At 38.3% G+C, this 13,211-nt stretch overlaps 1 protein-coding gene across 1 annotated transcript in view; it reads right to left on the bottom strand.

The window, feature by feature from the left end:
- Window positions 1–10,830: 10,830 nt before the first annotated feature.
- The window catches only part of MET (MET proto-oncogene, receptor tyrosine kinase), a 153,691-nt gene continuing 151,310 nt past the window's right edge, over window positions 10,831–13,211 (bottom strand). The window contains exon 21 of the mRNA XM_027845025.1: window positions 10,831–13,090. Within this exon, the coding sequence (XP_027700826.1) occupies window positions 12,880–13,090 (211 nt within the window). The 3' untranslated portion in view covers window positions 10,831–12,879. The remainder of the gene's footprint in view (window positions 13,091–13,211) is intronic.

Below are 13,211 nucleotides of genomic sequence, written 5' to 3'. Positions count from 1 at the left end.
ATTTGTTAACTTCTGGTCTTGGGCTTCCTAGGTAAAGCCTAGATGGATTGGGCTAAAGGGAAGAGATGATATATTGACATGCAGTAAAGGAAGAAAGGGGGTATTCTGGAATCTCCCCCTATTTTATTTTTTCATTACTGGCTCTATCTGTATCCCTCTTCAAATGAACTATTCTAAGGTCTCAGTTTCCCCTTCTGTGGTTAAAGCCAGGGCTAACCTAGTCAAGTGAAGTGGATAATTCAATCTAACAAATGTTTGTTAAGTATTTACTGAGTGCAAAGTATTGTGCTAGGCCTATGATATAAGAATAAGAAATAAGTGACAAAATCTGTGCTCAGGTAGTTTTCAATAAGACATATAAAAATAACTATAATTCAATAAAAGAAACATTTACTAAGTGCTGCTGTGGATTGAGCCTGACTCAAGCCAGTCTGGTGGTTCATGTTTGAAATTGGAATGAAACGAGACATTCCTATGCCATCTAACAGTTAATAAAATGAGGCTTAGTTGGCTGGAGCAGGGAAGCACTTAGTTATTCACCGCTCACTTGCTTCTGTGATGGCCATTTGGTCTGCTGGTCAGCAGCCTGAGGGAGGAGCAACTCTTGCATCTCTGTGTCTCTTTGTGGTCTCCCTTTTGTGCTTAGACTAGGAAGCTATGCCAATAACCTAAGCCTTGGTCTGCTCAGCCAATTAAGTCTCGTTTGATGGATTCAATACCTTTTAAGAAAAAAAAAAAACTAGCCTAGCCTGTAAGGGAGATACTGTTCCCAGAGTGCCAAATACTATCTATGCTAAGTGCTGAGGACATAGAGACCAAAAAAAAAAAAAATTAGACAGTCCTTGCCTTCAAGAAATTGACTTTCCTCTGACAGGATATAGCATATACATAGATAAGTAATTTGAGGAAGCTGTGAGCTCCAACAACTCAGGGGGGATCGGAGAAGGTTTCTTGGAGGAGGTGGTACTTGAGCTGAGCCTTGAAAAAAGACAAGGTTTCTTGAGAGGAAGTGATAAAGAAGGGACACATTCAAGCCATGCAGGATGCCTTGAGAGACTGCCTGGAGGTAGAAGATGGAATGCAGAGTTTGGAGTGTTAGCAATAATCTAGGGTGAAGGAGAATATCTCTAAAGATGCCTAGAAAGGTAGGTTGGAGCCAGATTATGGAGGGCCTTAGACTGAGGGAGAGGACAATAAGGAGCCACTCCTTGAGCAGGAGATTAGCAGGGATCATCTTGTGCAAGTTAAAGCAGTAGCCAAGGAAAATAGTATGAGAGATTGGAACAGGGAGGGTGAACATAGAGCAGCTAGGTGGCGCAGTGGATGGAGTGCTGGATTTGGGGTGAGGAAGACTCATCTTCCCGAGTTCAAATCTGGCCTCAGACACTTATTAGCTGTGTGACCCTGGGCAAATCACTTAACCCTGTTTGCCTCAGTTTCCTCATATATAAAATGAACTGGAGAAGGAAACGGCAAACCACTCCAGTGTCTTTGCCAAGAAAACCCATGAAGGATCATGAAGAAGATGGCACCTGAGCTAGGCTTTGAAGGAAGAAGATTTCACCAGTTGTATATGTAGAGATTCAGGGTAGGGGAATCTGGTCCTGGCATGGGGGAATGGTGTCGGCTAATGCTGGGAGACTGGGGGAGGGAAACAGCTATCCAGATAATTCTTTCCTCTTTCTTTCCCCCAAATGCTTTTATCTGAATTCTTCAGATAATTAAGATAACACACCGAGAGTATTTCTTGCTTGAATTATTCTGAATAATTGCTTCCTATCCCCACTTTTCTTTGCAAGTATAGCTCTAGCTACTTGTTCCTGGCAAAACTGGAGATATATTGAGAAAACAGTGCCCAGGCCCGTCTACAGTAAAGAACTCTGCCTTCCATTTTTTCGACCTGTAGTAGCCCTCATCTCAGAGCAACTGCCAAAGTATTATTATTTAAAAGAGTAGGGACTTTTTGTTTAGATCAGAATGTGCTAAAAGACTATTTCATACAGTGTGAGAATGCCTGTTTTTCTTGGTAATATTTCGTTTCCTCCAAAAGGCCATTTTCTTCAGCTTTCCATTGTCAGCAGATAAAAAAGACACAATTAAATGAAGGAAACCTGGCAGAGTAGATTTTGGAAAATAAAATGAATTCAGCGGCTGGCCTGAACAAAGGGTAATTTATAATGTTGGAAAAACACTACCCTCCCCAGATCCATCCACAACAGTGCTCATGTTAGTACAGAGTAACCCCTCAGATCTTCGTTGATGTTTATCTTTGAGAAAGGGCCAGACTTCATCCACAAACTTTGAACTGTTTAGCAGACAACTGGTCACAAACATCGTGCAGCGGAGTGAACCCTGCGCTGGGCACTATGAGGACGTGCAGCAGAAAAGAGTAAATGTGATCAGTACCCTGTAACAGCCCTTGCTCCCACAACAGTGGACTCATAGATTTAGAATAGGAAAGTCCATTTAGTTCAGTCCCCTCAGTTTACCGATAAGGAAATGGAGGTCTAGAGAGATGAACTGACTTACCCAAAGTCATATGTGAAATAATTGACAGAAACGGGATCACATCCCAGTCCTCTTAATCCAAACCTGATGCTATTTCCATTATGCCATTGACTTAATGGTAAGGAAAATCCATATTAACTTATGGCTAGTTAAGGAGACCTTTGGAAAAATCCTTTAAATTCCATTTCCCTCTCCACCTCCCACTTATGATTACTGAGGTCCCAATTCCAAAATTCTCAGATTCTATGATTCTAATAGTGAGGTAGTGGTTAGAGAGCTGGGTTTAGCTTCTGAATGACTGATTGCTGGCCTCTGACACCTACTGGCTTTGTAACCCTGAGCAAATCATTGAACTACATTTGGGCAAGTCAGATTACTTCTTTCTTTCTTTTCTTTTTCTTTCTTTCTTTTTTTTTTTTTTTGGTTGGGCAATGGGGGTTAAGCGACTTGCCTGGGGTCACACAGCTAATAAGTGTTTGAACTCAGGTCCTCCTGCATCCAGGGCCGGTGCTCTATCCACTGTACCACCTAGCTGCCCCCTTAAGCCAGCTTATTTCTTGGGCCTCAGTTTCTTCATCTGTAAAATGATGGAATAGGACTAGAAAAACCTCTGATGTCGCTTGTAGTTCTAAATCTATGATCCTCTGACATCTTCTTAAGTCATAGGCAGTTTGCTGTCTGCACTGTTGGAGGGAGTTCTGTTGCCAGGAGTTCAATACCCAGATGAAATCACAGATTTTCCTAGACAGATGTCTATGTAATGCAGAAGCTACCTGTAAGTGAAACTAGGCGTGCAGGTTAGGAAAAGATTTATGCAGAGTGTTAAAGGAGAGAGGATCATGTTTTAATAAAAAATAACAGTATATTTGTATAGTGCTTTGCTGCTTACAAAGTGTTTTTATGTGTTTTATCTGATCTGAGAGGCAGCTTGGTGGAGTAGTGGATGGAACACTTAACTCGAGTCAGGAAGACCAGAATTTGAATCTGGCCTCAGAGGCTCACTAATTGTGTGACCCTGGGCAAGACACTTAATTTCTATTTGCCTCAGTTTCCTCAGCTGTCGAATGGAGATAATAAAAGCGACAACCTTTAGGCCACATTTGAACTCTGGTCTTCCTGACTCCAGGCCCAGCATTCTCTCCACTGTACCACCTCGCTACTCTTTGTTATACATTCTAAACCATCAAATAATCAGAATTTGTGATCAGATTCTTTTTCTTAATCTATGGTTAGTAGATTTGGGATGAACATATCTGTATCAAAATCTTTAAAGTGATTGGAATCTCTCAAACTAATTTATTTGAACAAGATGGTAATCAAGGAAATTGCAGAGATGATAGCTTACAGGATCATAGATTTAGAGCTGGAAGGTTTCTTAGAATCCATTAAGTTCAACCTTCTCATTTTACATATGAGGAAACTGAGGCACCAGGCAGTTGAATGACTTGTCCAGGATCACACAGCTAGTAAATGTCTATCTGAGGTGGGATATGAACCCAAATCTTCCTGACCTGAAGTCCAGTACTCTCTCTGCTATACCATGCTGATGAAAAATTTTTTCCCTCAGTAAAAATCCTTATTTATTATTCTTTAATGTTAAATAAATGCTTTATTCAAAACATTATCACAATCTATTTGAAATACTGGTGTTAAAGATGTAGTTAGACACAGAACCATGACAAGAGATTTTATATGTCACTGGCAAGGCTTAGAAATTATGTTTCTTCCACTGAAGATCATGTCCTACCCTGAGGGTTACCACCAACTACAGGGGCAGCTAGGCGACACAGTGGATAGAGTGCTAGTCCCGGAGTCAGAAAGATTCATCTTCCTGAGTTCAAATCCAGCCTCAGACACTTACTAGCTGTATGACCCTGGACAGGTCACTTAACCCTGTTTGCCTCAGCTTCCTTATCTGTAAAATGAGCTGGAGAAGGAAACGACAAATCACTGGAGTACCTCTGCCAAGAAAACCCCAAATGGGATCATGAAGAGTTGGACACAACTTAAAAATGACTCAACAACAACAGGTATGGAACTTGAAATGATGTAGAAAAACAGCTACCTATTTACTATGGTTCATAAATTAATTAGAGTTACAGCTGATAAAGATCTCAGCCACCATTGAGTCCATTTTACAGACAAAGAAACTGAGGCCCAGAGATATAAAATGCCTTACCTGAGCTTACACAGGTAGTAAATAACTGAGTTAGGATTAGACCTCAGATCCTTGGACTCCACAACCAGCTCTTTCTGTTTTACCACACAGTAAAATTTCTGGCATTAACAGTATATTCAGTAATCACCTATGGATTAGCTTGATACACATCTAACTGCAGGTCATAATGTGTGTGATAGGTGTTCAGGCTGATGAAAATTTTTAAGGAAATTCAGTATGTGTGCCCTAAAGGAAGTTACGCTTTTTAACCACTGAGGTTAGTAGAAGGGCCCATTCAATAATATGCTTTTAGAAGGAATACAAGACATCGCAAGTAGCTAAACACTGCAATACTTACAAAAACCAGGGAGTCAACATATTAAGCACATATTATATGCCAGGTACTGTTCTAAGAGCTGGAAGACTCACAATTTTAATGTGGGTATTCCCTTCATTAATGCAGATTGCTATTGTGCCATGACTTACTAAAACAGTCTTATTGCCCCCCCCCCCAAAAAAAAGATTTACTCATGCTGGTGGGCCACTTTCTGGGGTTAAGGCTCTTTGCATGTAGCAGGGCCACTTAGAAGATAGACACATGGTCATTTTTGTCATTGTTGTTCAGTCATTTTTCAGTTATGTTCAACTCTTCTTGAGCCCATTTGGGGTTTTCTTGGCAAAAGATACTGGAGTGGTTTGCCATTTCCTCCTCCAGCCCATTTTACAGATGAGGAAACCGAGGCAAATAAGTTAAGTAACTTGCCCAGAGTCACATAGCTAGTAAGTGCCTGAGGCCAGATTTGAACTCAAGAAGATGAGTCTTCTTAACTCCAGGCTCAGCACCCTATCCACTGTGCTACCTAGTCCATAGTCCATTATTAGGCCTGTATTTCCAGCTTAGTTCAGCTAAAGATTATATTCTGCTGGCAAAACCTTTGAGATCCTAGGGCCATGCTTTATCAAGACTTTCATGAAGTCAATAGCTTGATATACGAATCAAATGTCAAATAGTTTTAATTTGTCAAGTAGCAAAAAGGGCTAATATTGACTACCCTGTAGCCAAATGCAATCTATTATCAACATATTTCCTGATTAAGGTAAAATGGGAACACTGGGCTATTATACTACCAATTTGTCTGTAATAATGACAATTCACATTTACATGGAATTTTACCAAATGCCCTTTTCACGTTAAATCTCTGTGCTAGGTAGCATAAGTTTGATCATCCTTATTTTAGAGATGAGGAAACTGAGAGACATGAAAAGACTTGTCCAAGTTCACGTAACTAGTAAGAACCAGGGTTTGAACTCAAGTCATTTGACTGGAAATGAAGCACTCTTACATCATTCTGCTGCTCAGAAAAAGGGTTGTACTGTTTATTCAAGCAATAGAAATATATATAAAAAAGAGTGTGTGTGTGTGTGTGTGTGTGTGTGTGAGAGAGAGAGAGAGAGAGAGAGAGAGAGATTGGCATTCTCTGAATCCTAGATGAATAAATAAAAGAGTAACATCACATTGCCAGCATATGCCACATTTTATGAATGGGCCTGTTTTATCCTCTCTATTGAGTGGGGAAGCACATGAATAGAGTAGAATGACTTTATGGAGTCAGCCCCAATTTTAACTTCCTGTGCATTTAAAATATTAGTTTACTAAACCAGCAGCGTTTTATTAGTCCAGGATAATTCCTTAAAGCATTCCCTTAAACCATTAGCTTCCAGACAGTCATTAATTCCCTAAGACATGTTCTGGGATGAGATCATTATAGTAATAATAATTATTATAATAACCCATTTGAGTTGATATTTAGAAAAATATTTTCATGTATATACATACATACACACACACAGTTTTGCTATTGTAATTTCCTGCAATAGACTCTGGGATGACAGTTTGCTATCTCTCTCTCCTTCAGGAGTATTTGTAGAATGAATGGCTCTTGAAGCAGTTAATTATGATTATTTGGCTTTTTACAGGAATATTTAACCAGGACTACCAGCAGAAATAGCACAGTAACACCAGAATATCTTCTTCTGAATTTTTTTAAATTGAAGTTTCAGAAATAAATCTGTTGGAATCACGTGACTGATTTCTAAAGTGCAAGCTCTTGAAGCCAGAGTTTATAAAGACTCTGAATTTGGCTCTTGTTTATGGGGATTGTGGCTGCTGATGAATATGGTGGTTGTTGAGTCACAGCACTACCAAGGGAAAACCCCTGGGTTGGTCATAATGGAAAGAGCAGATGTCACAAGGACACATTTTTTTAAAAGCAAAATTAGAATGTATTAATGAGAGAAAAGCCCCTTGTATGTTGCTATTTTTCTGACTTTGGAAAGCTGAGGGTGGCTGCAAAAAGGTGCACAAGAAAATGGTGTAGATTGAAAAGGGCGGTTGGTAATGGCAAGTGAAATCTGGCATTTCAGTAAAAGCCATTTGGACCATGACAAAGAGGAGGAACCTGCAATAGCACAATCCATGAGCAGTCCCCTCCCACTTTTCTCTCAGCCAGGATGGAATCTTCATGAAGAACACTGACTGTTGGGGGAAGTCATTGAGAAATTCAGTTTCAACACGTTTGGATGCCAGAGTTTTGTTTTTTTTTTAAGTTGATTAAAATTTTATGCATTTTTTTCGTAACAGCTAAGAGGTCTAGGGATTAGTAGATGTCTGTGCCAGCCTGGAACTCATGTAGTGCAAAGAATGCAGCCCAGGGGATAGTGAAAAAGGGAATACACAAAGACAAAAGCCTTTTCCACAGCAGAATTGCATTGAAATACATTATCATTATCCTTTGCAACTCTTATCCAAAATGATATTATTAGTTCAACTTAATTTCCTTGCTTGTGTTAAGTTTGGGGTTTATGCATTTTAATTTTGTGCATATTCATTTAAATGTTGATTCTGGCATTCAATCTCAATTCCAGAATATATAACTGTTCTTTTGGATAGGGTGCAATCTCTCTAGGTTTAAACAGGGACCAAGCGTCATTCTAGATTCCTCTATATTGAGGCTGGGATCTGGGTAAAAATTCTTATCTGAAATAACTATCTAGTGTTTCTTTTAATACCATTTTTTTTTGTGCATCTGGAATGGTAAATTACTTTGTATTATCTTCCTTTCTGCTTAATTGATACTTTGCTATCATGGAAGAAAACACTTGTTTATTATGTTGCAGGAAGAAGATGGTCACTATAATAATACATTAGTGGAAAAAGAAGTTGGACTCAGGACCTCCTAAGTCCTTATTGTTTGTTAAAAACTTATCTTCAAGCCAACACAATAGCAGTCGTTTGACAGGATAACAAGTTGTATTAATGATGAGCTTTTCATTATCTTAGATATGCTTTTGCAATTTTCCTTGGTTTCTGCTCCCAGGTCAGATGACAAGTCAATAGTAGTTATAAACCTCTCAGCAATGTGATCAATACCTTTGGCTGACGTAATCTAGACCTCTGGTATAATTTACAACAAAGGACAGTTTGGGCAAGCCTCTGTTTTATTACCTTCAATTCTCCAACTGAAATATTTCACTGGTTTTATGACTGAGGTTATTTGGAATTTTTAAATAGATGGATATTTAATAATAGCTCTGAAGCAAAAAGTCAAGTGAAAAAGGGAAAACCATATTAAAGAATTGAGAACAATTTTTTTTCTCTGAGTAGACTATCTGTGTATTGTCTGAAAATTATCTAACAGTCCCAAATGTTGAATTGTATCTGCTATAGGTACAAGATGAGTAAAAGAAAGTAACAACTCATCCAGAATGATCTGAATGCAAATAAAGCATCTATCTTCTTATTGTCTAAATACATATGATCTAGCAAGAACAATGACACATTTTTTGCTACATTTCCTTATAATAAGAAAAATAGTTTTCGCATCCATTTACAAGCAGCATGAAACAGAAACAAATGAGTCTTGAAAGAATGGGTCCTGTGGTTCCTTTTCTCTTCAATACATATTTCCTATAATTTAGGATTTTCTTTATTTCTCTTGTGAGAGCCCAAGGATGAGGAAAGGGGGGAAAGGTATTATTAATGGTACTGAAGGGGAAAAAATGGTGGTCAGGTGGAGAAAGGGGGAAAGAGGAATAGGGAGCAAATGATTTTGTAGTGTGGCTTAATCAGGTGCCGTATTCCCAGACCAAAGAAGACACTGGCTTCTCATCCTCCTCCATCCATTCGTTGATCAGTTCCATTGTTCCAGCAGTTGTTCCAGCATTGTGAAAGCTGATTTGGGGTACAATTTCTTTTCCCTCACTCAATCCTGTGGGTGTTTCTTCTAGACTTGATTTCTGCTGCCTATTTTGGCACAGATGTGAATCTGAAAATCTTTTTTGTGAGGGAGCCATTGAAGAAAAGAATAGGACTATAGGATCATAAATTTAGAAATAGAAGGAACTTTGGAGGTCAAATAGCCCAACTCTTTCATTTTAAAATGAGGAACATGAGGGTCAGAAATTAGTGCCACTGAAGGAGCTAGGATTTGAACCCAAGTCCTTTGAATCCAAATCTATTGCACTTTCTATTCTACCACACTCTCTCTCTTACTATATTTCCCCAGCGAAGGCAAAAGGTTAAGTGACCCAAGTTAAGTAGGACTGGAGTTGAGAGCTAATAGCTCCAGAGTGATAAAAAATAGGGCCGGATGACTGAAGCTTTGTCCAGAGCACAAAGTTTTGGAAGGTGCAAAAATTTGACATGCATTCCTTCATTAGGAAAAGCTGAATTACCAGATTAACCCTTAGGCTCACCTGATTTTAATAACTTCTTGTATTATTTCCATATTATGAATTACGAAGTTGATATGAGGGTGTGTTCCTTGCTGCTTGCCCAAGTGTGTTATCTGCTGTTTGCTGTATATACCTAAATTGCTAGTTATGGGTCTAATATGTTCTAATTTTGAATCTTGTTTGGTAAACTTGGGGGAAGCCCTTTAACTCTCTTGTTTCTCATGGTCTTATTTACAGTACTCACTTACCTCAAAGGGCTAAATTGGGAGGATTAATTCAAGTTAACATTTTGTTAAACAAGTTAATTGTCAACATTTTATTTTGTATAATCATGTAATTAAGATTTCCTTTTCACTTCCAGGACATTTTTAAAAGAGTACCGTACTAATATTTAAAACAAATTTTTGGAACTCATCTAGAATAAAACATACCTCAATTTGAGACAAAAATATACACTTCACACCTGTCACTTTTGGGATACCTTAACTATGGCCAAGAATACTTTTAGATGTGATAATATACTCAATTCTATTTCTTTACATACTTCTTGGTATGGAAATGATGGTATAAGGTGAAATTCAGGTTCTCAAGTATAACTTTTCAAAGAAGTTTCCTTACAATTCATGCTATCTCTTTGTATACTGGTAGGCCACCAAAGTACCATTAGAATTGAGTGCTAAATGATACACCCATGAGTAAAAAGTCCTTGTAAATTTAGGGTTCACTTCTCAAATATGGAAAATGTTGTATTTGGGAGTCTACAAATGGTCATCTCCACCATTCCACTTTGCTTTTTCAACATGGGCTTACTGATGGCTGGAAGCTTCAAATTACTGAAAAGAAAAGCGGCAACTGAAGCCTTCCCTTGAATTTCCATTTTCCAATATAGCGAACACTTGGGTATAGTTACTGGTCAAACCCCCTAGAGTGTTTGAAGACCTGTAAAAGTAGGGACCCTTCAGGACAGAGACAATGTTTATGGGAGTAATGGGCTTTCATTTCTTTTCAATCCAGAGGATCTCTCTGCTTACAGCTATCATAACCTCAAGACTATGACCTGTATAATTTAATTCATGCTCTTCCTGTGTTAGAACGAGGACCTTGGGTAGGAACCAGTGGTCCCAGAGATTCACATTCTGACAGAGAAATATAGTTAGTTCAGTAACCCAGGACAAGATCCACTGAAGAGTGTCCCCATTCTGTGAAGCCATCTTTCTTCAAAGTTGAAAGGCCACGTGATAGTTTGTAGGTAAAACAATGGGTTGTGACTCAAGAATGCAAGTTCTTATATGTGATGGCAAAGCACAAAAACTGCCTGATATGTGGATTATTTTGACTTTGTAATCCTAAATCAATTTTAAGATTCCTCTGTTGTCATGTAAAAGGAGTGGGAAATCAAGTATGGCTAGCAAGGACTAACTCTGCAGACACAGGATGTTAATCTCTTTATTCGACTCCTATGATTATATCAGAACAACAAATATACAAAGTACCATTCAGATCATCTGCAGGTATATATGCATGGACAAGTATCAGATTCTTACAAGAATCACTTACTCTTACAGGCCGTGCCAGACACAATGTTAACTTTATTAAAGGAAGAGTTCATAAATAGTAAACATGATTTTCACATTGTAACTTTGCGAGCATGTATGTATGTACAGATGTGCAGTCCTTGTCAGTGGGCTTCACTTTCACAAGCTCTTTATGTCCCAAGTACGTTTGTAGCCAAGAGATTGTGCAGAGATGATACATTACTGTCCCAGAGCAGAGCTCTGTCATTCTCAGTTTGCAGACACTCACTGAATCTACACTATATACAATATAATACGTACCTCTGAAGTGATATGTGTCTGCACTACAGAGGATCTGATGATGCCTACTACCTCACCAAGGAACTTTGCTTATAATAATTCTTACAAGAACAGTAAAACTGTTAATGGGTTTCAGTGTAACATGTCCTCCATTCTAGTTTGCTATACTAACTAGCCCTTGGCCTCAAGTGAAGGTGATGTCATGAGGGTGGGGTGTGCTGACAATCAGTGCATTTCCTTATCGCTATTTACAGTCATTTAAAAAAAAATCACCCCAAGGTATAAATCCAAGTCTGACATACCTTTTCTGAAATGTTCACAGTGCAGTATATTTTGTGGCCTAACAAAACATTGTGTATGTCATTAAAAATAAACATTTTTATAAAAATATAATACTTTGTGTTTACATGGACAAAACCATCCTATACCACATGCACTATACAGTAGTAGGCACAAGATTCCACAGAACTAAACACTACCTGGGTCCATTCTAGAGCTACTAGATTCCATTCTAACTGGCCAGAACATTAGGAATATGTTTCTTAAATGTATTTTTCTGGCCAAAAGCTGGGTAAATCTACATGCACGGTGGCAGAAGTGGATTGAATGAATGGATGTTCTTTTGTCACTAGTTGGTGATGTTATGGAGAGCAAGCCACCTGGACAGCAGGAACTAATATTTATGGGTTACTGACTCCCAGGAATTGCCATAAACGAGGGCCATAGTTGAGCAGAATTGCCGAAATTTCCAGTCAGACTGATTCTGTTCAGGATACAAATTGATTTATCTCTAGAAATGTTTATCATTACAACTCAAGTTTTTACTTTTAGAGAATAGTCATTTCTTAAAATATAAGAAAAAACATCCAAAGAGTCCAAATTAATTAAGTCACAACTTTAACATTATCATTTTTTGAAGCTGATGTCTAAATGACAACTGAATATGCCATTAGGACTATTTTATATAAGAAAATAATCTAAAAGTTGTCTATATACAATATGCAAATACTCCTACTAATTTATAAAAGCATTCTGTGTCATGCTGCTTTGAAATTTTGACTACATTATATATGATCCTTCCCTAAGAAAGGGAATTTATTCAACAGTCCTTTAATGAACCCTTTTGCCTAATGGGCAAAAAAATGTCAAGGTTAAGAATGAAAAAAATGCTAGAATCTATACAACATGAAAAGACATCTTCTGAAATATTGGACTTCTAAATAGGTAGTCTGGTCTCTATGTCACAAAGATACTTCCTCTTCTGGATTGACTATGGTCCATTAGACTTTCAAAATTTGTCACTTTAATTCTCATAACGTAACCAGAAATTTAAAGCCAAGCTTGAGCAGTGATTCTTTGTCAACTGTACACACTTTAACTCAATGGGTCAGACTTTATGTCCCAAATATCATACAAGTTTCAATCCCAGGCAGCAGGAGGTGGTCCAGATAATTTGATGAGTTAGAAAACTCCCTAGAATTGCATGGATTTAAATAACACAATATAAAATCCTTATAATAGTGCAATTTTGGGCAAAAACAACAAACAAGTGATGGTGTTTTCCCCTAGGCAGTGAAAAAAAAAACAGTGGATACAACATCTGCTTTTGTTTGAACTACCACTATGGTAGCTTTCTCACACACAGGGAACTATGGGTACACCCTGTCAGGTGTCCACCTCTCTGTCGACATTGTCTTGGGATGACAAAAGGGAAGGGTAAGGGGCGACACATTTTACATTGACATAGGTTGCATTCACGTGAACATAATGCTCTCCAATGAATGTGGAGAATATGACTGATATCTTTGAGACCAGTTCAGAGAAGGAGGGACGCATTTCAGCTTTTGGGTGCCAGCATTTTAGCATGACTTCATACCTGTTTCAGAGAGAAGCCAGAGAACAATTATTTGAAGCAATGGTTTCAACAGCAAAAAATTCACATTTAGAGAAGACTTCCTAACCACCCCCCCCCGCCACTTGAACCCCAATCACCAAAG

This window comes from Vombatus ursinus, unplaced genomic scaffold (genome assembly GCF_900497805.2).
Source record: "Vombatus ursinus unplaced genomic scaffold, bare-nosed wombat genome assembly UNPS02014946.1, whole genome shotgun sequence".
In the NCBI taxonomy this organism is placed as follows: Eukaryota; Metazoa; Chordata; class Mammalia; order Diprotodontia; family Vombatidae; genus Vombatus; species Vombatus ursinus.
This window is presented reverse-complemented; position numbering and strand designations above follow the sequence as displayed.